At 38.6% G+C, this 27,639-nt stretch overlaps 2 protein-coding genes across 2 annotated transcripts; both read right to left on the reverse strand.

Moving 5' to 3' along the window:
- LOC122658185 (allene oxide synthase 1, chloroplastic-like) lies at positions 1 to 1,526 on the reverse strand. The gene has a single exon (XM_043853096.1). The coding sequence runs from the start codon at positions 1,445 to 1,447 to the stop codon at positions 5 to 7; it is 1,443 nt and encodes a 480-aa protein (XP_043709031.1). The 5' UTR covers positions 1,448 to 1,526; the 3' UTR covers positions 1 to 4.
- Positions 1,527 to 12,787: 11,261 nt separating this feature from the next.
- On the reverse strand, positions 12,788 to 16,121 carry LOC122658184 (wall-associated receptor kinase-like 14). The gene is made up of 3 exons (XM_043853095.1): positions 15,381 to 16,121; positions 15,208 to 15,285; positions 12,788 to 14,090 (listed from the first exon to the last, which is right to left on the reverse strand). The coding sequence occupies exons 1-3, from the start codon at positions 16,111 to 16,113 to the stop codon at positions 12,811 to 12,813; spliced, it is 2,091 nt and encodes a 696-aa protein (XP_043709030.1). The 5' UTR covers positions 16,114 to 16,121; the 3' UTR covers positions 12,788 to 12,810.
- Between the last annotated feature and the right edge of the window lie 11,518 nt (positions 16,122 to 27,639).

A 27,639-nucleotide genomic window follows, 5' to 3' on the forward strand; every position in this document is an offset into this window, starting at 1 on the left:
AACCTCAACTGCTTCTCTTCGCCGACGTCAACGACTTCACCGTCACCGGCGACCCCAGCATCAGCTTCCCGACATCAACCGTAAACGTATCATAACGTAGGAAGAACTCTATAAGCATGAGTCTCGACACCAGAACCACCAAATCCTTCCCTGGACACTGCTTGTTCTCTTCCGTCGGACTTTCCGTCTCACGACCGTTAGACCAGTAAACATACTTCAACACCTTCTCTCCTTCTCCAACAAACCTACTTCCCACAAACTCCTCTGGATCCTCAAACACCTTCCGATCCTTAGTCGAAAACGGCTGATACCCAAATAGCATCTCTCCTTTCTTGACCTTAAACGCCCCGTCATGGCTCTCTATCACCAGATCTTGCTTCGCCTTCCCGTACTGAAACGGCACTGGTGGTTCGATCCTTAATGCTTCGTATACCACCGATTTGGTCAACGGCATCTTCTCTATCGCCGAAAAAGTCACTCCTCCTTCCGACCTAACAACGGTTCTGATCTCATCTGCGAGCTGCTGGTGTAGCTTTTCTCCAGCTAAGCCGACCCACTTCATCAGAGCTGGAAATAAAGCCTTCATTCCTCCAAACGCATTAAACCCAGCAAGAAAAACGAGATTATGACATGCTTCGTCTCTTTTCAGTCCCATCGCTTCCGCTTCGTCGAGTAACTGAGTCGCCGATTCGTAGAAGGAATTGTAGAGCTTCTTGTAATCAGATTTCACGAGGAAGGAAGGGAGAGAGAATGTGTGTAACAGCAAATCTTCTATGAAATTTGGGAATTTTTTGGTCAAGCCAAATGTAATTAAAGGAGCAAGCTGGAAGAACAGCCATTTTCCGAAAAGTATCGGTCCATCTGATCCGATCTTCGTAACGGATGGATTCTTATCGCAAAACAAACGAAATACGAAATTGAAAGACATGGAATCACTGAGAGTGTTGAAGTTAGCTTTTCCGTTTCTGGAAATCTGATCTTCGAGAAGTGGGAAGAGTTCATCAGACAGTGTGGATCGAAACTCAGGAATGAATCTTTTATGACGAGACGCGAGGAAATAGAAGAAGAGACGTTTGAGAAGGGCGTGTTTGGGTTCCGAGGGATCGAGGAAAGCGCAAACACGATAACCGCCGGTGTAGGAAGTGGAGGGCATGAAAGTGCCGTCTAAGACATTTTTCTTCTCTACCTTGGAGATGTCGAAGAGTACAGGGAAGCTTTTGTTGTCAAGGAGAACGATTACGTTAGGGTTGGAGGCCAAGAAGGGACCAGGTGGCATGTTGGCTCTGAAAACTGTGGAGTGGTACTTTTGCATTCGAGACCTGAAGAATTCGTCTTGGCCTTGAGTGTAAAAATAGGCGATTCGATCTCTTAAAGCTCCGACGAACGGGAGACCATAACTACCGGGGATTTCTCGAATCTGGAGGAGTTCTTTGGCTGTGGTAGACATTTTCTTTGCTTCAGTGTAGAGATTATTGGTGAAATGGGAGTTTGAGGAGACGAGAGAATGGGTTTCAGTTTTGAGGGTAACAGATTTATAGTCTGAAGGAAGGATTCATGGTGGATTGGATCTATCTCAACTGTTCGGAGACTTAAATAATTGTAAGATCAGATGGCCGGCAAGGCAAAATGGGTAGACTAATAACCATGCCAATGGAAATAAATAAGAAAGTAGTAGAGAAGTCTCTTCCAGTAGTAGAGTCACGTGTTCTAAATAGCTTAAAGAAATGTTCCAAACTTCCACGGCTTTTCAAAAACAAACATCACACTTTCAAGTTTCAACGACACTGATCTTACATAGGATAATGAGAAATTATTTACCAAAATATAATAAGGCAAAATTTATTGATATTTTATTGACCGTTGGCCGATCACCAGACACGACCTTTGTTTTTGCGGAATTAAGATAATAAAAATTTTATTATTACTATTATTATTATCATTATTTTTCACGTCAATTGTAATGTATTTGTGGAATTTAAGGTAACACGGTAGTTGCGTGTCCTCACGCATGGCCCATACCGGCCAATATTTATCATGTGTTCGATAGATTGGTCAGTTTTCAATTTTTGGTTTCTTCGTCTTCACACATGATCACTAAAGCTCTCTCTATTCAACCACCAAAAAAAAAAAAAAAAACACTCGCGAACTCATACCATCGACCACTATGAGAGTTTGTCTACGGCATAATATGCCATAATCTGTTGAAAGTTGAAACCATGCAAAAATCCTTCTCGTGTCAAAACGTTTAGGTTGTGTTTGGATGCCATGAAAAGGACAAAAAAGGAACGAACGCTTTTCTTGCTTGTCCAAAATTTCATGGCATTTGGATTACTTGGGAGATATTTTTTAATTTAACTTTGAAATTGCTTTGGAGATCACACTTTTTTTCCTGCCACAAAAGAAAAACTCCTGTTGAGAGGATGAGAAAAACCCAGTTTTCACACGAAAACTTCGGGGGGCTGCAGGTGAGCTCCGTGCAGGAGCTGCAAAGATCAAGAAGGGGGGTTGTGGGCTATAGAATTGCGGGAGCTCTGTATGAGAGTGAAGCAGATGGGGGAGAGCGAGTGGGGGGGGGGGGGGAGGGGGAGCGTCTATACCCTATTGTCAGTAGTTGGGATCAAGGTTTAAAGTATTGGTATCACTAATAGTATCAGTGGGGTGATTTTAAGAGGCATATCATGTCGTATTATATAAGAGATACATATCACACCTTACATATACGTATGGAAATAGTCAAGATACACATAGAAATACATTTTTGAAGCAAAAAACAATATAAATAAGTAATATTGCAATTTGTTTCTTTGATTTGATTCGTTTTTCAGCAAAGAATCATAGTCCCAATCATGACATTTGAAAGAAGATGTCACAAAATTGAAGTTTTGGGTGAAAACTTGTCCGTATAAGGTGTTGTTAGTGTTTTCTGATTTCTGGAATCACGATTCTAAATTCACATGTGCCTTTTAATGTGTGTATCACATTGTATCACGTCATATCGGCTGATACGATGCTATATGTACTGATACTCCAAATTTGTTTCAACTTTTAACCCCTAAATCAATCGTATCGAGAGTATCGTATAGCATCGTTTCAGCCGATACAATGCAGTACTGATTGATACCTTTTTTTCTTCGAAAGAAAAAAGAAATCGATATATCTCATTGTATCGTATCAATACTCTGCATTACCAATATGTATCGACCAAGACGAAACGATACAATGCAACCCTTTAAACCATGGCTGGGAACACCATTGCCCTTCTGGTGTTCGTTTGGAAGAGCGAAAAATGATTTCTGATGCAGCATCGTCGTCACCGTGTTAGCAACATCAACATGTTTGCACTGGATCCACATTGTTTTCCTTTTTGTTTTTTTCCAGAGGACCCATGAAACCCACTTACGAGGTCCTCTCGGTTGTTGTGCTCCCTGGGACAAAAAAGCTCTTCGCCAAAGCCGTCAATTGAAACTTCTGAATCCTGTCTGTGGCAATCTTTGGGAGCTCATCATGATGACAACCTTCTTAGTTTAGAACCAAACACGACGCAGTGAAGAATGAAAACACAAACAACTAACACACAATACACATAAGGATTTACGTGGTTAGATAAGATTGCCTACGTCTACGGTGAGATGAGATCTGTTTCACAATCAGTGGAGAATAGGGTTATAGTCGTTCGTTCCTTACACTTCTTTCAGATTTTTCATTACAGAGAAAGAACTCTCGTTACATAGTTATAGCGAAACCCTATGTAGGAAATTTGCTGAAACACTTAGGAGTCGTGAAACTAGGCAGATTCTTTCTACAATATGAGATAAGGGCAAGAGATCGTTGTTTGGTCGTGTAGTGTCTGCACTAGTGTGGAGGTCAATGAGAGCATACACAAGGACATCAACATAGATGCAGTTTTTTATTTTATGGAGGGGGAGAGTGGTACTTTTGTGCACTCCTGTGTCCGCGCACAAAAGCCACGTGACCACGTTGCGTTCTTTTTCCCATGAAATAATTTCTCCTTATTTCGTATTATGTGCTAATATGAGCATGTGTAGTTGTAAGTAGTTAAGCCCATGTAACTATGCAAGTGGTTAAGCAGACGTGGAATTGTGGTATTTGCTATAATTAATTGGGGATGTAATTGAAGTTTTAGGAGTAGTAACTATTTGTTCGGCGTTGGCTATTTAATAGACTAATTTGAAATGGAAGATAAGACTATTGAATTCCTAAAATATATCTCAAAAGATGAGGTAGGCTTCCTCACCCAAGCCAAGACGTGCGGTTTCGTCCGTAAAGCCAAACTCCTATCTTATTTTTTCTCTCTCCTCTTTCTTTCTTTTTCTTATTTTATTTTTCAAATTATCTTTACACGTAATGTGTTCGTACAGGATTTTCATCAGGTTTTTCATTTGTCTGTGGCACATTGCATCTCAACCCTCAAATTTCAAACAAGATATGGGATCGGGGGTGGAATTATTTTAATTTTTATTTGTAACTTAAATTTTATGAAAATTCAGTTTTTAGAAAGTGGTCTTGAGGCCAAGACCGATTTTAAGGAGGGTGGAATTTGTTACATGCATGACGTGGCTGATGAGTACGTTTACATGGTTGTAGGGGTTATTATAGGAAGAGACCTAACGAAATACAAAAAGAGACTATTGAATTTCTAAAATATCTCTCAAGAGATGAGGTAGACTTCCTCACCCAAACCAAGACGGCTTTGTCCATAAAGCCAAATCCCTATTCTATTTGGAAAAAATTCCTCTCCAAGCCCCTAAAGATGCAGTCCGGTGCAGTTCGGAGTTGAGAGCTCGACACCTGATAAGCACGACATCCAACGGTCCGAACTCAATTGAACCAGTTTTTTTTTCTTCTCAAGCTTGATGCCATTGGATGTCGCGCTTGCCAGGTGTTGAGCTTTCAGACCCAAACCACACCGCATTGCACCTTTAGGGAATTAGAGAGGATTTAATTCCATTCTCTCTCTCTCTCTCTCTTTGTTATTTTAATTTCAGATTAATTTTGCACATATTGCTGCACCTCTTCATCGGGCAAATGCGGTATGCTGCCCCTACCCCCAAACACAGGGGCGAGCAAAATGACCATTGTACCCTTGGGAAATTCCATCTTTCCATCGGGCATTGTGGTCATTTCGTCTGCCCGTATGTCTAGACACACTGGTAGTGCACCACATGCACCCAATAAGAAACGTTTTTTCTCCCAATAAAAAATTTTATAATCATTACTTAACATTATTTTATGACTAACTCAAAATATTCCAAATCTATAATAAAATTTACTTTATTTTGACCAAATCCCTTTAATTTGAAAACATAGTTGTTTTATTAATTCCAAAATACTCCAAATTTATAATTAAAATTTACATTATTTTGCAACTAAATCTCTTTAATTTGAAAATATATATATAACCCTGTAAAATATAACATTAAATGACATAATCATGGTTAGAAAAAAAAATCCATTATTGACTAATTGGGCAATGATTTTTATTTTGGTAGGGAGTGGAGTTGTGGGGTCTTGGGAATCACTTTTGGGCCTTTGACAAACGAGTGAAATCTATAAAACATAACAACCAAATATAATAAGAATTTTTATTAAATGACATAATCATGGTTAGAAAAAAAAATCCACTATTGGCCAATTGGGCAATTATTTTTATTTTGGTAGGGAGTGGAGTTGTGGGGTCTTGGGAATCACTTTTGGGCATTTGACAAACGAGTGCCCTACCACGTTTTCACTTTTGTCTCCTATGTACACGCTAGAAAGAGAGGGGAAAGCAAAGGTATATGAGCATTAAATTCGGTTCGGTTTGGGTCAGGTATATGGGCATTTAATTCGATATCAGTTTTAATTTATAAATCACCTATTTCAATCGAAATCAAACCGAATACCACACTTAATCTAAAATCTTAGATCTTTTTATTTTTTATGGTGTTACCTTTCCATTTGAAACTAAAATTTTGATGTGTTTCTCAGATTTTATTGATGGATAAATTAAAAGATAAGATCTGAAAGTGGTGAATTTACTTGGGATTCTTATTTATTTATTAATTATTAATATGTTTTGTACCTTTCAGGTTTTGTGAGTATTTTTTTATACAAATGAAGTTTCTTGAGAACTTAATTGGTTCGGTTTCGTATTGATTCGTTCCATGCCTTGAGGGTGTGACAAAATCGAACCGAAACCCAAGTCGGGTCTAGGACTCACAATCGACCAAATACCCTCGTTCGGTTTGGTCTCGGTTTTAATTCAGTTTCAAAAATGGTTCTAATTGGGTCTAATTTGGATTTTAATACATTATAATACGGTTCCATTTTTTATAAGCTATCATCCATTGTTGTTGTTTTGTTGTGTTTTCAAGGAACTCCATTTATATAAATAAATGCTCATAAAATCTTAAAGAAACATATCAAAATTATAATTCCAAAAGAAAACACATCAATAAAATCATAGAGAAAACACATCAAAATTAGCTCAAAATTAGCCAAAAAGATATTATCATTTTGATTTTGGTACATACCGTTTACTAGTCCAATGATGCATGCATATGTTAAGTAAATTTTCCACCTAACATCACAACTAAGTCGAGGTATATGCTTTCGTGACAACTCGGAGACACTGTGGGTCACTTAACTTATCGCCACAATGAAACCTCAATTGTCACCCGGGACCTACGCCGATCGAAGCCTCCAAGACCACTCAAGTGGCGCACTCGATAACCAATACTACCATGATCGGCCTCTCCCACCTCCACGTAATCCTGTACCGATTACCCAACACCTAAACCCCTGTTGGTAAGGGTCGTAGTATAAGGGTGTAAAATCCTAGCCACGCCTACATGCAAGTCCTATCGTCGTCGAGAGGTAATCCGGCGCATCAACTTTTCATCTGGTTTAGTGCCGGTTACCAAGACGGCACGGCGCATACAAATTCAACATGACATTCAAAGATAATTTCTTCATAATTATATATATTATCCGGGGTTCCAAAGACCAGCACCCACCGCACCGAGACCCATCAAAGTAAAGCATCTCCAATTTACATCATAACATTCATATATAAAATATGTAATATGCACAAGCATGCTTAATAATTTATAATGATGACAGCGGTCCAAAATCCGAAGGATTCCTCCAAGGACCCCATTTTCAAGTGGTTTTAAAGCACAAGAACTTCTAGGAAACTCCATCCTAAGCTCATTAGGTCCAACCTTAAATCTCTCAAATGGCAATGAGAACTCTTACATTAGAGCTCATAATGGAGTGAAATAACTCCACCATAGCTGGGCTTTAATGCTCCATCGACTTCCTGGTTCCAAGAGAGATCTAGGTCAATCTCTCATTACCCAACCCCTTTTAAAATCCAAAATAGAAGAAGAGATGTGGGTTTCAATGGCTTACCTTCCCCAATGTAGAAAAGCTCCATGTAGAGGCTCCACAAGGTGAGGTCTCCAAGCCTTCAACCAAACTTTTTTTTCATTCCTCCTTCTCCTTTCCTCCTTCCTTCTTTCTTCTTTCCTTGTTTCTTGTTTCTTCTTTCTCCTTTCTCTCCTCTTTCTCTCCTCCACGATTTAGGTTAGATGGGAGAAGAAATGAAAATGAATACTTCTCCCCCCCCCCTTTGTCTTATTTATAGAAAATGGGTCTTGGGTCCTCTAAGTTAAATGGGTCAAATAGCTAAATAGGTACTTTTAAGTTAAATGGGTCAAATAGCTAAATGGGTAGATCCAAGATAAATGGGTCATTAGGCCAAATTGATAGTTTAAGTTAAATGGGTCAAGAGGGCTTAATGGGTTGACCCATGGTCTTATTTAGGGTAAAGGAATGGGTTAACCCATCTTTGGGTCAAATAGAGTCAAATGGGCCCTCAAGTTGAATGGGCCTCTTAACTAAATGGGTTTGCCCACAGGTTTCAAATAGAAAAGAACCCACTTGGGGATGGGTCCATCCACCATGGGATTATAAGCCCATCACACGCTCCCTTAAATAAGTGGGACCCACAAATAGAATATTCCCAACTCAACTAAAATAGCCCGGCGGTCCAAATCTTGACCCGCCTCGTGGTCAATAATTTTGTAGCTGGGTTTGACCACTAGTGAGAAACTCACCAAGATACGCGTGATGATGATAACTACACGTCACGGAAAAATAAAAATTAATTATGATCCGGGGTGCGGGTATAACAGTTACTTTACTTACTTTATTAATTATCAATTACCCAAAAGATATTAAAAGATATAGGGTTTGAGAATAAATGGGTATTCAGTTCGGTTTTGGTTCAAATCGACGAGTCTGGACATGAAACCGAAACCAAACCGAATCTAATTAAATTATCATACATCTGAACCGAATTAATTCGATTCGGCTCGATTTCGGGTTTGATTTTCGGTTTCGATTTGGTTTTGACACCCTTATTGAGAACACCAGCAAGACAACAACAATTGACAGCCTAGCAGAATAGAACTGTAACCGAACCAAACCAAGCAGATTTGGATTCGGTTTCCACTTCCAGAACTGACTCGATTCGATTTCGGATCACACCATCAAGACATGTAACCGAATTGATTGACACCCTTAGACAGGTGTGATGAGCTAGATTAGCTCGGGTCGACCTCATCCATATGTTTTCATATATCATCATCTCACTAGTTGAAGGTAATTTGGTACATCACTCCCAAAAAATAATCACAAAAAATCTTTCACATCAATGGTAATTGTAATTTCACCGTGGAAGAAATTTGCAAACCCTAGACAATAATAATTTTCGTTAAGAATCATATTTCGTCCCATATTTTTAATTTCCTCTCTCTTTCTTAAGATTGGAAATCACCATCCTCATCATTTATGAGTATCCCTTGAAATCCCCGGAAATCACAAAATAATCGACTAGGATCTTCAACCTTAATTGGAAATAATCCTCGGAAATCCTGGAAAATCAAAAAATAATCTACAAGGATCATCAAGGTTGTTTCAATAGAATTACATATATAAGAGGGTAAGGCACCCAAGTTTATGAATATCAAATACTGAAAAACAAGTATCCATGGCAAAGCTCAACACAAAGCTCCTGATTTTCATCTTTATCGTCCTCACCTCCATCTTTGCTCTTCACGACTGTAAGTAAAATTTCTGTTGGTTTAATGTTTTCTCTCTCTTTTCATCTCTTTTTCTTTTCTTCAATACTTAGTATTTTTTTTATGCACATTTGATAAGTAAGAGATATTGAAATTAATCTATCTTCTCAAAGTATTTAGAATCCCTCATTTTCTCGGGGTGGAAAAATATTTTAGGACCATCTTTTTTGTTTTTTGGATAGATATTTTAGGAGCAACTAGATGCTCTTATAGTGGGCAAAAGGATTCAATCCAAACTGAGTTATGACATCACCTCATTCGAATAATTTGAGAAGTGGGCTAATAAAATTAAGGGCAAGGGTTCTCAAAGCTTTCAGGTATCCTATGGAAATTTATCCTCTCAAGTGTGGCCCAACGCATCATACTTAAGAATTCAACTGTCCACCCAACACTTGAAAGGATAAAAAGACGTCACTATCCATGATTTTACGGTTGGATTCTTAAGTGTGGTGCATTGAGCAATGTATCGCACTTGAGATGATGAAAATCTGTACCCTATGCAGATATATTTTTTATGCATTTTTAGAAGAGAGACAAAAAAATAACATAGGATATTATGTGAGTAGGGATAGGTTACGTTACACTACACTACGTTGGTGGCTTAGATACATTTTTCCCTAAAATTTAAATGGGAAAATCTTAGAGTCGGGCTATTGGACATGCACACACAACCTAATTAAGGGTGTCAAATTGGATCAGGAATATTAAAAATAAAAAAACGTAATTGAAACCTGGCGGAATAAGGCGCATCGAATAAATTCGGTCCAAATTCTGTTATAGAATGTAAGAACCAAATAAATTCGGTTCAAATTCAGTTCCAGTTTTGGAATCGTTGTTACGAACCGAATAGGACTGAATACATAGAAGAACAAATAGGTTCAGTTTGAATATCAAAATTCTGAACGGAAACTATATCCGATTTGGTTTTGGTTCACATTAGCACTCCTTTGGACCGAACTAAATACCCAGAACCGAACTGATTGATAAGCTTAGTCCTGGCCACCTATAGCATGCCATGTTTCACATAGTTACAACTTACAAGAAATAGGAAATTTTTGTCAGTAGTCAGTACCCTAAATATCTCTTTTCCGATTATCCCAACAGAGCAAACTTCTACATGGGCACGTACAGCCCTGCGCCTAGACACAGGAGCGAGTGAAATGACCGCTGTATTCCAAGAATTCTTCATCTTTCCCTGGGACACAATGGTTATTTCGCCCACCCCTGTGTCTGGGCACATGGGCAGTGAACCACACGCACCCAGGTAGTGGTCTTTCTCACTAAAATTTTATGTGACATGAGAAGATGAACATGGATCAGTCTATCTTATGTTTGAAAATTTGATAATTTTGGAGACACTTTTAATCCATGTACTTAACATGCTCATTTTCATTTGAAATTTGACGAATTAGATGAGTGAAACGTCCTTTAAAACATGGATCCATCGAAATGCCAATCAAATGCTTATCAAGAGGGAAGTGGTGAACTTGTAAGGTTCACCAACCCCTGTGAACGTTATCAATCTCCAATTAATTATATCAAAATATTAGTAGGGCACTAAATTATTGAGATAATGGCATTAATTAGTTTTAACAACTTGAACTAACTTTGCCACTGATAACTAATTTTTATTTATTTTTCACTAGAGTCGTGTTCAATTATAATATAAAGAAAATGACAGGGCTTCTATCCAAAAAAGAAAAAAGAAAATGACAGGGCAGGAGTAATGGGGCATGACACTTAAGACACTCCATGAACTTATGTTGATAATAGAACATCGTAATAATGGCCCTAAAATAATCCTTTCAAGTTATTGTGAAGAAGGCGTGTATGATAAAAAAATTAAGGGAAAAAAGTTTTGTAAAACGTCAGCTCAAAAATGAAATTACACACTTGATGTGAGGAGGCGATATATCATAAATGTCCCTCCCCTTTTGTCAGATTCCAAAAGAGGTGTTCTTATTAACCTGGGCAGTGTAGGGAACCCTCTCCCATACATTAACAATAGATTTTAGGGGGAGGCCGGGTTTCCTATAAGGGCAGTGCAAAAAGAAATATGCACACTACATCAATGAGAGATTGGAAAATGGTATCATCCATATGGGGTCTACATGGTGAGAATAACAAAAAGAGAGAGATAGAGTATGTGTGTGTGTGTGAGCCCCATTGTTTATTATGTGAGAAGGATATATAAAAGAATCTATGCAAGGATGGCGCATGCTTCCTTTATATTGAAGCATGAATCAGAGATCCATAGGGAAGGTATTTTGGGAAACATACTAAAACCCTACACGGGTTTGTGAAACTTAGGATGATGTGGTGAACCTTCACCGCATGGTGAAACAAAACTTTCTCCTAGTTTTATAATAAAAACCTCTCTCACATTTTGCACATCACATACTGGATTGAAGATCATCAAGAGTTATACAGAATATCTATGAAAAGTACTACTTCGAATTATCTATCTCTTACTTTCTGTTCCATTCCTTTATTAATATTGGCAGGCGGAGAGAATCCAAACAGAGATGAGGTTTCAAGCTTGAAGGAGGCTGAAGTGAAGACACAATGCCCCAAATCATTCTGTCTCATAGAGTATACTGATTGTTGGTGTTGTAATAGCTCTGGCATCTGTTATGGCACTCAGTCTGATTGCCTCAAGGTCTGCCCTCCTTCCAACTCCTCAACAACAACTACTCCATGACCTAAAGAAAAAACTGTTTTCTTTTCTGCCTTCTTCAGCCTTGTGCTTGTGATACCATCAGATGTATTTGTTTTTCTTTTTAAATAAAGAAGGTTTATCCATTAAATATTTGACGATGGAATAGGTCCAAGCCCATAATATGAATGGACTTCCACCAGGCTGGCCTGTATGAGCCAGCTAAAATTGGTCCAACCCACATTGGCCCATGGTAATATATAAGCATTTCAGCCCTAATAGCCGGGTCGAGGTAAGTCCAAGCCCAGCCTAAACTGGAGGTTGTTGTCTACCAAAGAAAATTATACTCAACCTCCAAAGGAAAGCCTGTTTATGAAGACAACATCAGAAGGAACTGTGATCTTATTTGATCATTTGCCAATCTCACATGATCAAGGTAGAACCCCAAAATTTGGTTTGTGAATAGTATAGGGTCCAGACCTGCACAATGTACCACTATGATCAAACAGTCAAGAGACAGACAGAAACTCTTGTAAGTTTGGAGCACAATGAGTTTATGCAGGAAATGTAAGACAGAGACATCTCGAGAGAACTGTGGGTCTCTCCGGTGAAGGATTAAAACCAGCAAAAGAGATCAGTTAATAATATTGTCTATGAAGAACAATTCAGTTTTTTGCTCAACATTCGATTGAGAGAGTGCAACAATCGCTGTAAAAGAGGATATGAGCCATGATGGCTTGGGAGCTTTTGCAACTTTTTTGAGGTTCTGTTCTGCAGGAACTCAGGATGCAATTGGGGGGAAACATTCTATCGTTAATGAAATCCACTGGTTTCAGGGGAGAGAGAGAGAGAGCTTTCAGCAATTCTACTATATATTCTTTGTTTTTTTTTATACTTTCAGTTCTTTGATAATGGCTTCTACATTGTTTCACTCTTTAGGCTACAAACCTTACATTTTTTCACACAAAAAATAAAGAGGGAGGTAAGCACATAAAAGGGAGGTTTAGCTTATTGACATACATGACCCAACAAGCTGTTTGTTGAAGGGGAGCTCTGTTCACTGACCCATGGATCCTGCACAGAAACGGGGGAGCTATCCTTCACTTCCATCTGTAATACATGTTCATCCCTCTGTGGCACTAGCAATCTCCTACCCCCTGAACAGACTTTTTTAAAATCTACTCCTAGAGATTTTTCACTTTCATTACAAGGCGATGAGCAGGTGGATTCAGATGATGAATCAAAGGAGATACCCTCCTCGAGAGGAGCACAGCCACAGAGCCTGATGCTCTCTAGCTCAGCTGCAACTTCCATCATAGAAGGCCTCATATCCCTATGAAATGCTAGACATCTGAATGCCAACTCTGCCACTTTGTGCACAGAAGAAAGAGTCCAAGCATCCCTATGTGGCTCAAGGAATGGGTCTATTATCTCATCTACACAACCCTTTCCAATCTTGTCAATGGCAAGTGCAGCCAAATTCACTTCGCTGTGATGCCGGGAGAAGTCCACTACTTTTAATGCAGTTATAATCTCCACAAGAACAACCCCAAAGCTGTAAACATCACTTTTATCAGAAAGGTGGAAGTTCTGATGGTATTGAGGATCAAGATACCCTGGTGTCCCTTGAGGAGCCGTAGAGATGTGGGATATTTCTGTCATACCAAGTCTGGAAAGACCAAAGTCAGCTACTTTTGAGTTGAAATTATAGTCTAATAGGATGTTGCTGGATTTGATGTCCCTGTGGTATATTGGTGGATTAATTGCAGAGTGGAGATGGGCAATGGCTTGAGCAGTTTCAGTGGCAATGGTGAGGCGAATTTTCCAAGGAAGACCCTTTCCTCTCTCCCTCTGTAGATGCTGAGATAGAGTACCATTTGGCATGTATTCATACACAAGAATCTGTTCACCTCTCTCTATGCAGAAACCTAAGAGGCGGACGAGATTTGAGTGGCTAACGGATGAAAGAAGCTTGATCTCGTTCATGACCTGGTCAATGCTGTCAGTATCCCGGTGTCTGATCTTTTTTATGGCAACAGACTCTTCATTGTGGAGTTTTCCTGCATAAACTGTTCCATAGGCACCAGTTCCCAGCCTTTTCTCCTCCGAGAAACAATTTGTGGCTTTCTCAATATCTTTGTATGGATAGAAAGGAATGCTACAGTTGCCCGCAGTTTCAGAAAGTAAGCGTTTGGTGCTCTTTTGGGTTCTCAAGAGAGTGGACCGCTGTCGGATGAAGTAGCAGATAAAAGCTAGACCAGCCATTAGAATAGCTCCAGCAACAATGCCTGAGAAAAGAGATCCTTCTTACTTTGGAATGCAAGTCATATTGGAAAATTTTTAAGAATATATTTGAAAAAAAAATGAAATGAATCAATACTAATTTTTTATTATACTTGGTAGTTAGGACCAAGTGGGTCAAAAGACTCAAAACAGAGGGCACCATACTTGGGAATCTTGAGATACCAAACACCATCCTAGTATATAGCAGTTTGGCCCCATTATTGCTGAAAAGTTTTAAACATTTTCCCTTTCCCGTAAATAGTTATAGATATTTGAGGGAACAAACTCTTGCATATATCTGCATGAGTATATAAGTTTTCACTAGACATCGATGCCATGCTAAATGCTTCTCCTCTGTGAACCCTGATGACCAAACAGAATATTTGATAATTCAAAACAACAGTACAGAAATGGCCCTCAGAACAGATCTCCAATATGGTAAGTAAAACAGTAAAAAAGGGCCATTAGCCCATTACCCAATCCTGGTCCCACCTATGAAGGTTTTGGAGCCAGAAGGGTGAGTTTGGAGTCAGTCCTAACCTTTGGCATTTGCCCTAGCAGCCTGAGCCTTTTATCATTGCTTCAAGCAAGGGCCACTATAGTAGGTAAAACAGTTTAAGGAATAAAATGAAAATGCATAGCTGGTTCAAGAACTAATTCCAAGGTCATTAGTTAAATGACCTAGAATGATTTAATTATTAAATTGACCACATCTCAAAGAAAAAGAGAAAGCCAATCTGTCTCACAGGGCTGAGCAATATCAGTGCAATGAACGCAAACTTAGAAGAATTAAGAGAACAGAGAATGGCCAAGTTGAGTCAAACAGTCACTGCTACAGATTACCATATATCAGAATAATATAACATCCAAAACCCTGAGCCTAATTGTTCTAAGTGTTTCTTTAGGTGCTACATTTATTGAAATTTTTTTCATTTTTTAGGAATTGGAAATTAATAAACCATAAAAAGAGAGGATTTCATCTTCTTGACATCTTACTACAACGATTTACTTACAAGTTGAAGTTGGAATGAATGCAAGAGTGCCAAAATCAGTCTAAATAAGTAACCAAATAAATAGCTATTGATCATTTTGCTCAAATTAAGTAAAGAAGAATAAACATACCTCCAATCAAAACAGCAACTCTTGTGGTTCCTCCACATTGGCCAGACATGTACTTTAAAGGGTTGCAACTGGAAGGAACTGTTTTTTTTTTTTTTTATAAACGAAAATGGTTAGAAGGGATAAGTACAATCCAGGTTGCAAACAAAATTAAATTCCGGCGATCGGAAAATTACCTTTCCGGCAACCAAGTCCGGCCTTGAACCCATCTCCCTCGAATCCATCGTAGCAGCGGCACCGGAATCCTGGTTTTCCGTCGTAAGACGAAGTAACTTTTGTACAATTTGCATTTTGAGAACACTGACACAGCCCTTCCAACCACCACCCGAGCTCCACCTTCTGAAACTCAAGCGAAACCGAGGAGTTCATATTCAAATCAACGAATACAGTAGAGAACAAGGATTTACAGGGGCTCTGATTCACGTATTCGAAAGTCATGAAATCATCCTTCCTCTTTTCGCTCGCGAGGCAGCTTAAATTCTCGTTCTTGGGTTGGCATGTATTCCACCCAAAATGAGACTCCACCAGCGTCGACGATACCCCACACTCGGAGATGTGAGGGTGACACTGATACAACAATAGCCCATTTTTCCATGTCAATGCGTAGTTCCGACCGAAGAGCTGTCTTAAGGGTTCAATCGAACGGTTGCATTCAGCTAGTATGTTGACCACAATACTCTCTGGGTTGACGCTCTGTACTCGAAAATCGCCGATCCGGATGTCACCATCTTCGCTGCAATTTAGATGAATTTCACAACCGTCGGAGAATCCAAATGGGAAAGGAAGTAGATTCCTCCGGCCATGGCCGCAGGATCGGTTGCAAGAAGAGTTGGAGGCGTGAGCAGCTGCTCTTATGGCAAGAATGGAAATCAATAAAAGAAGAACAAGATTCCGATGATTTAGTAGCATCTTCAATTGCCAATATTCATTTTCTTTCTTTCTTTCTTTCTTTCTTTCTTTCTTTCCTTCTTCTTCTTGAAGCTTGACGAGTCTATGTAATTGATTGCTCCCGACAGCCAAGATAGTTAAAACCCAAGCTCAAAGTTGATTTTCTTCCACTAATCGGTAACTCTTTATTGCTGCTCTGGCCCAGTTGATCAAAAGCTGCATTTTGCTAAAGTCTACTAGTAGTAATCTTACCTCTTCCTGCAGGTCTTGAAGAAACTCCGAAATTTCTCTGCGATAACGAGCAGAGAAACCACTAAACGTTTTGTCTTCACTCCTCTCTTCCTGTACTTCCTTCTCGCCTAGCGCGGGTGTCTTAAAAGAGAAATCGAGAAAACAATGGAAACTAGAACGTCCAAAAGTAGAATACGTAACAACCTAATTTAATACATCAAAACCTTACATATTCATTAATGCCCTTTGAAAAAGAAAGTCAAGGTAGGCCAAATTCGTATAATTAATCGCCGCTCCATGAAGACCAAATATTTATTTGACCAGTTTTAAATTTTTATTATTATTCACTGTGTGGAGAACTGTTGACGTTGATTAAGGTCGGTGATACTTGTAGATTTCTCTCATGTGACAGAAGATTTTATACCCATTTTCCTCCGCCAAAGGATCATACCCAAGTCGTACTTGAGCACCTGAACCCAGAATTTGCAGGGAAAGAAAACAGAGTCATGGCTTCCTTTTCATTCTCAGCATCTTTTGCTCTGCTATTAACCAGATTCAAATCCATACTCTATTACAATGGCAACCCCAACTGCGGTTTAAGTAATCCCATCTTTGTCGATCTGATTGCTTCCTGAAGCACCATCATTCAATGAATTTCCCAACTGGGTTTCATCAGTAGTACCCAAATTTCTTGAGTCGGCGCAATCGAAGAACACCCCCAAGATTAGTGGTGGTGGTAGAGGTGGAGTAGAGAATTACAAAATAACCTTACGCCGCTTTGTTATTCTCGTCCTATAGCCTTATAGGCCAGGGCATGGATACATTTCTATTTGGGAGAATGTTCTCTGTTCTCTGTGCCGGGGGTGTAGCCTGCTCCCAGACACATGGGGATCGGTGCAATGACCACCCTGCCCCTTGAGTGGCAGGCCCAAGTGTCTGGGAGCAGCCTGCACTACGGCACAAAGAACATCAACGCTTCCTATTTACTTGGTTTTCTTTTCATAATCGACCTTAAACAAGCTAAGTGACTAATCATGTAATAATCAGTCCTTAAATGGGCCATAAACGAGTTGTAATTGGGCTAAATGGACTTAAGTGGTCTAATCGACCTATAAATGGTTAGTTATCGTTTAGTCACAGTATTCTATTAGTCCTAGTCACTACCTTGCATCAGGAATTCTAGATTATTAACCGGTCAATGCTTGAGCCTGACACATTTAGTAATTGATCGGACCGGTCTCAAGTTTTGTGCGATTGGTTTAGATGAGTCCTACTCGTGTTGATCAACTTTTGACACTACTAGTAAGTGGCATGTTTATAACTTTATACAACCTTAGAGACTCTTTTAATTTATGTAACATGCTCTTTTCTGTTAAAATTTGACCAATGAGATGAGTAAATAACCCTTCGTAATATAAACCTGCCAAATACTTTTCAGCCTAAGGTGAGGTAGAATCTCTTCGGATCCAGATTCTCTATTGTCGAGTTGTCCGATAGGACCGTGCTGCCAAGACACGGTGAGACACGTAATGATCGCCTTATCCCTATTCGAGCGGGGGTAAGACGGTCATTGCATGCCTCACCGTGTGTTGGCAGCACAGTCTTGCCAAACAGTACGGATAGAAACCGTTAAAACCGCACTTTATATAAAATAATTCTGATTTTAAGTGATTCTTATCTGATGCGTTTTTTATTTCTACCTTGCAAAATATGCACTGAATCGAAACCGCACCATTGTACAGGGGCATTTCGGTACGCCCAAACAAGTTGAGGCGTATTTGAGATATAAATGCATTTAATTCGACCAACGGTTCCTCAACTGCTTTAATAACTGTTCACTACGAATGTCTTTATCCACGTCCATGTTTAAATTTTCTGGGTGGATAAGTTGTTGTTGTTTATCCGAAACAAGGCCTTCCGGTGAAAATTACGACTCCACGTCCGCCCAATAAAATCGAATATGGAGGGCGCTACTGTAGCTCGGGTGCTCCTAAGATTGCAGACGCTGTCATGTCATGTTCCTACTTTTATTTTGGCCCTTAGGCTGTCACATTCGCTATCATGCTCTCATTTTTTTCTTAGGGTCTTACATAATCACAAGGTAGATATTTTTATATTCCCTGGGCTTACTAAACTAACGGTAGACCCCACACAGAAACTGTTAGTTTGGAATTCTTCTACTTGGATTTATAGTGAAAAAGTTTCGAATAATGCCAACTCAAAAATAAAATTGTACATCCCCTCATGTATCACTGTTCATGTGAAGGGATGATATGTCATAAATATCCTTCTCCTTTTTTCAGATTCTAAAGGGTTTTCTTAGTTCGCCCAAATCTACACTTGGACAATATAGGGAACCCTCTCCCGTATAATATAATAGAGCTAGTCTCTATCAATTAAGAGTACAGCTAAATGAAGGATCTGGATTAATATGATCTAATAACACCGTACCTTTCTGATGATCAAAGGAACTCACGTCTAGGTTAGGACAGGGTTTAAAAATTTTCTCAAATAATTTTTTGAAATTTTTATTGAAAGGGTTTATCGAAGTAGATACTATGCATAGTAAAATATAACGTATCATTATTTGCCATTGACAATATATCACTTAGTCCATTATAAGTATAAATGTGATTGGAAGAAGGCTTTAAGCGAAGGTGTTGCATAGTTGCTTGTCAAAGGCGTGGGGGAGAAACAAGAATCTAATATGTGAAAATTTTCAAGATAAAAATATCTCATTTCCATTAATGTTATTATTCTTTAATGTATCATGTAGGTGGATGGCATTATTGTTTTCATAATTATTATTATGGTAGTCATGGAAGGCTTGTCTTCACGGTCATCTTTTAAGTCAAGTGGAGTGATCACTTCGATAATGAGATATTCAATAAATTGTGTAGTTGGTAGTTGGGAGTTGTCCTATACATGAGAAATTACGAGAGAGTTGTTTGAAGTGGCATGATCATGTTCAACAGAGGTCTAGAAATACACTAATATGAAGGTTCAGATTGATGGATCTAAATAAGCTAGGGGCATGCCTAAAACAATCCTAAGAGAAGTATTCAAGAAAGACATGTACAGAGTGAGACTTGTGTTAAATATGACCTCGAATAGAGTCGATTGGAAAGCTAAGATCCATGTCGTGGACCCCATTTAAGTCGATTATTGCAGAGTTTTTGTCAACATAGATAGTTTGACTGTAAACTATCCAATGGGTGTCTTTTGTAGCCAACAATTTTTCTTAGTACTATTTCGACCAACTTGAGTATCATGACTAACTACTAATAAGGGTGTCAATCCATTCAGTTTCGGTAATTTGATCTGGTTTTGGCTCGGTTTAAGAAACAAAATATAGAAATCAAAACTAAACTGAATCGAGAATTGGAATACATTTTGACAACTAGAACCGAATTGACTTGATTTGGTTTAGTTTTGATTTTTATTCAGGTTTGTGTTCAGTTTCTTAGTGGGTTTTAATTTGGGTTTATATTCGGTTTAGGTGTTTTTTTAAAGTTTGGGCCAACTTTTTTACACCTTCACCAATAAAAAACCCTTATATGTTAGGATCATAGTCCACCAAACTTTTTCCAATCACTAAAATGGAAAAGAATTTATCATCCACTTTTGATTAAAAAATTTAAAAAGAACATAATTTCATACAATTTCTTATTCTGTTTGAAAAATATGTAATTTAGTTCGGTTTAACAGTTTTAGGCATAAAACCGAAACCAAAATCGAACCTAGAAAAGATTCTAGCTTTAGAAACCAAAACCAAACTGATTTAAGTCGGTTCAGTTCGATTCGATTTTAAATGGACGGTTTGGATTTCGATTTTCGGTTTCAGTTTTAAATTGACATCCTTCTCCTAATGAACTGTTTACCGAACGCATTTATGTCCATAGGTAGACAGTCCTCATGTGCACACTAACAAGTTAGAAACATATGGGCCTCTTCATGACATTGCTCAGCTTCACAGCCTTCACTCTCAAATATAGAAAAGGGTTTTGCTCAGGGTTTTAAAAATATCGTAATCGGGGATGGAGTCGTTCATAACCGATTTTGATCCGAATCATACCCAAAGTGATCCGATCTGACTGTTTCTAAGTTCTATGGGGGTAAGAATAGAATCAGCTCAGGAACTGGAAACCAGCCTATGAATCAGTCCGATTCAAGGTGGATTCCAAAGAAAATGACTAGAAATGCGCTGATTTCGATCCAATTCTGATTCAGGCAGTGACAATTAGGAATGGTGGAAATTGGAATCACTTTTCGCTCTGAATTGATTGATTCACCTATCTGATTCTCAATTCTTGAAACTCTGGCTTTGCTCAAATAGGATCTCGAGAACAAGGACACATGTCGATGCCTATCAGAGTATGCATGCATGGCTCTTGTCTTAAAGAATGGATCATCTGCACATATGTGCAAGTGAACACACATATAAGAGGTAACCACTTGTCCTTTTTCTTAGGGGAAGAGTTGTTTTTTATCTAAGAGTATGGCCCCTGCGCCAACATGGAGACCAATAGGAATGCACAAGGAAGCATAAATAGGGTTGGGATTTTCGCTTTTCATGGGGGTTAGGTCAGTCAATTTACCCATCATGCGTTTGGGTGTAGGAATCACTCTCTCGGACAGAGTTCTTTTTCCCATATACTTATTGGAGTCCATACAATTCCTTGTTTAATATAAAAAATGATGTTTAAAAATAGGGGAAACGATCCGCAAACAGATGATTGACCGTTTACAAAAAAGTGAGAATCCCACACATATTGTTTTGATAAAGAGAACGCTACCTGGTCATGTATGGCCCGCAGCCCCTGCGCCCAGACACAGGATTGTGCGAAATGACTGCCATGTTCTTGAGTATTTTTGTCTGTCCATGGGGTCACAACGGTCATTTCATGTGGCCCTGTATCTGGCGCCAAGGCCACACGCGACTAAGTCGCATTCTTTCTCCCTATTTTATTTACTTTAAAATATGGGATCAGACCTTTTTTTCTTTGGTAGAAATTAGAAAAAATAGTTCATTGATTAGAAGAAAGGTCAGTAACCCAAACTTATAAATAAGGATCATTTTAGTCATTAATGATTAATGGGAAGCAGTTTTCTGTCTGCGAGTGTAGCCAACGCCAGCAGTCCCATGTGTCTATCTCTCTCCTCCTTAAAACCATAGTACTATATCTCGCGATATATCGGTATCTCGGGCCTACCGAGATATCCGAAATATCCGAGATATCGCGAAATATGACCGAAATATTGCATTTTTTCTGCAATATTTCGGGGGTCCATCTCGGGGGGTTTTTGGCCATATCTAGGCCTGAAACTTCATGGACAGCCTTATTTAAGCTTAATAAACACATTTAAACCATAAAATTGTAAAAATGTGAATTCAAATTGGTGTTTTGGGCTTGCACCCTTGATTGACATACGGTCGCCGACCCTAATGTATAAATAGTTAAATACACATAGATTAGGCAGTTAATATTTAATAATAGTATTTAACTTCATCACATATCAAGTTAAAGCCAATACACATTGATGAGTGCCATGATTCTCATAAACTCCATAATATTCAATAACTCGCTTAAAGCCTTAAAGGCAATACACTAAGTGTCAAAGTTAGTAAGTCACAAGACTCGCAACTCGCAAGTCACAACTCACAAGTTCATAGATCAATGAAATCACAACTTAAGTTACAAATTACAAGTGCTAAATCGCTAATAGTAGTTCTTGTGCCTCCCTGGATCAATCCCACTCATGCCTCGCCGAGTCGACGTCCATTGCTCTCTGTTTGAAGGACATATGTGGACCACGGTATAAAATCGGAGAAGAAACGAGTGTAGTCATCCACAAGTGTCACGTAAATGGAATCATCAACATACTGTAGGTAACCTATCCTAGGATATAAACTAGGGTTACCAATCGATCCAATCCGTGAAGAAGATGATCCACTTGTGATATGATGTTGGCGCGCGCAAGAGGCGATGGCATTGGCGCATGTATGGTCGGTGAGGTTGGTAGTTAGGTCCGCTAGGGTATGCAAAGATGTTATTTACAAAAGATGATCCAAGATGTCCTGGGTGGGACGTAGTCATAGTCCCCTACCCCACTAAACCGCCCATATGATGATGATCCATATCTATATCCATCGTAAGGTTGTGATGCACCATAATCCGATGCCAATGGAGTGGATGTGCGAAAATTAAAATAATTATTTAAGAGCAGAAAAATAAATCCGACACCGTGAAGCCGTAGATCGGCCATTGGTGTCTAACATATATTTAATTCATTACTATCTAAGTCATATTACCCCTAATTATTTCCTATTTTAATTGTAGGAAAATGAATTTTTAAAATCAAAAAAAAAAAATACATATGGAAAAAAATTTACGACCTTTGTGAGGCTATAGATCGGCCTCCTGTCTAACATATATTAATATCATCACCATCCAACAAAATTTGTACATAGTCTTTTCAAAAAAATAGTTTTAGAGGAATAGAATTTACCTTAAATAGTGGAAAAAAGCTTGGATGATGAGCTTAGATGACCCTCCGATGAGTTTACCGGCGAAAATCCGACAACAATGTGCTTGAACAATGGCTAGAGTGTTGGATGAGAGCTTGGAAGAGTGGAAAAATAGGCAAAAGACTGAAATTCCTTAGCAAATGCAGCTCTCGGTCGAAATATGGACCGAAATTTGCGAAATATTGTATTAAAGCCCCCCTTCACGTGACACTTTAAGCCAAAATACCATATTTCGTCGATATCTCACGAGATATCGAGATATTGTCGATATCTCACGAGATATCGTCGATATCTCACGATATCTCACGAGATATCGACGAAATATGGTATTTTTTCATTTCGACCTGATTTCGCATCTCGGTAAGCTCGAGATATACGAAATTAAGCGATATTTCGGCGAAATATCGCGAGATTTTGAACCATGCTTAAAACAAGGGAGCAGAATTGTCTTTTCATAAGGGGAGGAGAGAGATAGACTCATGGGACTCCCGGACAAAGTTCTTTTTCCCATGATTAGTTGATGGTAATCGTGCAGACTCTTTGTTACACCAGCAGCACAGAAGAACCTCTTCCACATGGATAAAAGGTCAAATATTCTATGTTAGGGACGTAAATTACGCCCAGACACATGAGATGCATAAAATGACCATCCTACCCCTGAATGACAAGAATACCCAGCCCATATAAATAAAACTCATAAAAGTATTACTAGAAACGTTTGAAGTTTGACCTGATGTAGTTCCGGACGGCAGACGCTGAACCAAAAAAGTAATAGCTCAAATCATTATCGGGTGGCGAGTTAGTGGGGAAATTTTTTTTTTTTTGTTTTTTTTTGGTTTTCCTTTTTGGTTTTTTCTGGCATTAACTTTGTAAAAAAGGCTGCTCTCGTAGTCTCGTGTCCCTAAGATGTCGTTTGAAACTCCCAAATGCAACGTTGACAAGTAAAACGGCTAATCCAACATGTGTTATTGGTTGATCCACAACGCAGTCAACGAATAAGAGATCATGACTTTGAACCACCTTCGTGCCTATCCCCATCCCCATATATGAACCAAAAGTAAAGCTATCTAAATATCAAATGGATTTCCTTGGTGAGCTAATTAATAATTTAATATGAGAGAAATAGTTTTCTATGCAGGAGTGTGGCCTACGCCAATAGTCTCATCTGTTTCTTTCTCTTTCCTTTACAAAACAAGATGCAGAGGTGTCTTTTCATATGAGGAGGAGAGAGATAGACTCGTAAGAATGATGGCGTAGGCCACACCACACTCCTAGACAGGATTCTTTTTCCCCTTTAATATAATGTGAATGGTGAGTATATTCCATAAATGTGTGTCACATAGACCATGCATAATTGCATAGCTTTAGTTGTTCTTGGAGGGCATGGTTCTAATGAAATGGTCAAGGGTAAAAAGGAAAAGAAAAAAGTAGTTGCGACCCTCTTGGCTTTGACGAGATGTTCCCTAAAATAATATTGAAAAAGGGATTTTCTTATTTATATTTGACATCTTCAAGGTGTTAAATAATTTCTAATTTTTTTTCCCTTTTTACTATGATACATAAATTTTTAAATAAGGGTAATAATGCCATTTTACATGCATATTCGAAAAATATGCATGAAATGACCTCTTCTGATAATGACATAGTGGTATGCCATTTTTGAATTATTTTGAAAACCCCTTATATCCTTATCTAATTTTTTTTTAAGAATAACACAAGTGCCAATTAAAAGAAGATAAGTAGTTTTTTGTCCGAGAACATGACCTACACCAACACTCCCATGTGTGGAGGAGATAGACTCATGGGAGTGCTGACGTCACACTCCCAAACAGAGTTCTTTTCCTTTAAAAGAAATTGTCAAAATACGCTTAGAGATGTAACTCATAAATTCTTTTGAAAAAAAGAGGTAAGGTGCTACTTCCTATTAGGGTTGCAACAGGGTCCTAATCTTATCTCCCGATTTTTTATAGGACCCACTTAAAGCCAAAAAGAAATTTCAAACAAAAAAAAAACCAATATTGACCATATGATTGGTCAGAATTATTTTATATTTTTTGGTAAAGCTCCTACTAATCCTATCTAAATACTCTTTGCTTTTATTTTTGGCCTAAGCTTTTGTTCATTTTATACCCTCTCATGTGACAGTATGTTGGCAATTACTAGCTTCTATGATTCGAAGACTCATCAATTTTCGAACCCTACTGTTATCCGTTACTTTCAAATGGGTTTGAGGTTGAATCAAATTTTTTTTTTTGTTTTTAAGCAAACCATTTATTACAATGATTTTTTTTTTAAAACCAAATCCATTTTATTAAACAGTTCCGGTAATTAATAAAAGGTTTTAAACGATTTCAATTTGATTGTATTATCGGTTTAGACAAACGGTTTTAAGAACTATTTGCATTGAAATCCAACCGGCCACTTCTTATTCTAGTCAAAATGAATGTGGCAGATCGGAGGGAAATCCATTCTCAAATCTTAACAAACACATGATTTAAATATTCAATTACGGTCCAAATTTGACATATAATATCTAATATTGTCATGTCTTAGGGTTTTTTTTTGGTAAAAATCTTGCGTTAGTTGACATGGTAAATTAATGTACACAAGAATTATAGCAAAAAAACCGGGTGGACACAAGAATACATTATTAAATGGTTTCAAAACTGTTTGGTTAAATGGTCTTTGATAACCTGAAATTCCATACGCTTGAGAGATTTAATCCGGGTTAGAAGTAGAGATATTTTAAAGGATGAGTTTTAGGGAAAATGCTCTTTGTACTGGTGACACATGGGGGTAGGCGAAATGATCAGCCCACCCCACTGAATGATCGAAATGGTTGCTCCATCCCACTCCATGTGTCTGGGCGTAGTCGACACCCCGTTCACTCCTAGGCTGAGAACTTCGCCCCTTAAGTTTCGTTTCAGTTTTTCACGCAAGGTTGACCAGAGAGAATCTCTTTGTTATTGATGATGGGAGACTATGAGTGGATTTTGGGTTCACCATTAACTCTTACATCCTTTTTTTTATGTGGTCCAAAAAAAGGTTGGCTCAGTGGTTGGTAAAGTGTTGGGGTGAACCGTACACTTAGACGTCCTAAATTCATACCCCACTACTCTCACCTTGGGCCAGCCATCATGCCGCTATGGTAGAAGGTTAATTGTGACAGTAGGAGAGGTGGCCGTTCTGTTGCTAGGGGATTAGTTGGATGTAATTTTTTATTTCATGGGGAAAAGGAGCCACACGTCCAGATAAGATTCTTTTTCAAATTGGGCTCCCCTCCACCGAGTGGGGAACCCAATGAGACATCTGATGGCTGGGCTGTGTCACACACATCTTGATGCATGCCCAATTAATAGTTAAGATGTGTGCGACACAGTCCTGCCGTCAGATGCCTCATTGAGCACTCATTGGATGATGCCCTCCAAGAAGAGGAGCCGGATCCTTCTTTTTTCCATTTAAATATTGCTCTTTTTCTTTTTCTTTTTTTTTGGGGGGGGGGGGCAATTTTATTACAATCTTCTCAGGAGTCCCATAATTATCAAATTTCAATCCGAGACAAACTCTCAAGCATAGAGAGTAAATGCGCATTCAGAAATTCCATATTATAGCAATGCCAATTCAAAGTAATGAAATTTTTAGGTTTTCTTATTTATTGATTGGGTGTGGGTGGGGGTGCGGGTGGGGTTGGGGGTAGGGATGTAAACGGATCGGATTCGGATCGGATACGGATCGGATGTGATCGGAGCATGATATTCCCTGGTCGAATACGGATACCTCTAAACGGATTCGGATGCGGATCGGATTCGGATTTTCGACCATCCGTTTACATCTCTGCCTTGTGTAACCCGGACCTTCCTCCCCCTAGCGGATACAATTCACTCTCAATCCATATCTCTTAGATCATGATTCTCTTTTCATCATATTCTAGAACTTATTTAATCTTCAAAAACCCTTGAAATCATTATTTACTTAATTTTTTATTATTAAGTATTCGGATTTTTTTTCGAACGGATTTTAATCGGAGTATTCGGATTATTTTCCGGATATCTCTAAACGAATACGGATGTCCCTAAACGAATACGGATGCGAATTCGGATTCGGATTTCGGTTATCCATTTACATCCCTAGTTGGGGGAGTAAAAAGTAATGGTTGGGTTGGACCCATATCTGAGGCACTTAACTTGTTTGGTATTTAACTATTTATTACCAAAATATAAAACTTGTTTGGTATTGAAATTTGACCACTAATTTGGGTGCAAGGACTTCCATCACATGGGTTCAGTCCAACATATCGTCAGTTTTTTTTAAAAACAGATCAGAATCAGCTAAATAGGATGATTCAACTCAAAATCGACCAGTACCGATTCCGATTTAACCTCGAATCTATGTAAAGTTTGACTGTGTTAAACCGCCTCTTGACCAAATCCAACCAATAATGGATTGATTCTAAAATATTTCAAATTAAAATCGAATCAAAATCAGCGGAAACAAATCCCTGTGCCCAATTTTCAATCCAGATTGTAGACCTTGAACATATCTGCCTTAGGACAGAACTTAAAACTATGATATGCAGACATGTATAATGATTGTTGCTTGATCATGTAGCCGTGCACCAAGATGAGACTAACGAGAACACGTGCAAAGACATCAACATGGACGGAAAAAGAGAAGTAAAGGATTGATACAACAGTCATAATCATCATCCTTGTTCCTTAGTTGAAGGTTCAAAGAACAACCAATGCAGAATCAAATGTAGTGTGCATCCCTTGACCAACACCATAATT

Source organism: Telopea speciosissima, chromosome 4 (genome assembly GCF_018873765.1).
Source record: "Telopea speciosissima isolate NSW1024214 ecotype Mountain lineage chromosome 4, Tspe_v1, whole genome shotgun sequence".
Lineage (NCBI taxonomy): Eukaryota > Viridiplantae > Streptophyta > Magnoliopsida > Proteales > Proteaceae > Telopea > Telopea speciosissima.

Coding starts and splice junctions, on each gene's coding strand:
- LOC122658185 (XM_043853096.1), bottom strand. CDS start 1,447: ATGTCTACCACAGCCAAAGAACTCCTCCAGATTCGAGAAATCCCCGGT.
- LOC122658184 (XM_043853095.1), bottom strand. CDS start 16,113: ATGCTACTAAATCATCGGAATCTTGTTCTTCTTTTATTGATTTCCATT. Junction 15,286..15,380: donor CGGACTTGGTTGCCGGAAAG/GTAATTTTCCGA, acceptor AAAAAAAAACAG/TTCCTTCCAGTTGCAACCCT. Junction 14,091..15,207: donor AGTTGCTGTTTTGATTGGAG/GTATGTTTATTC, acceptor CTCTTTTCTCAG/GCATTGTTGCTGGAGCTATT.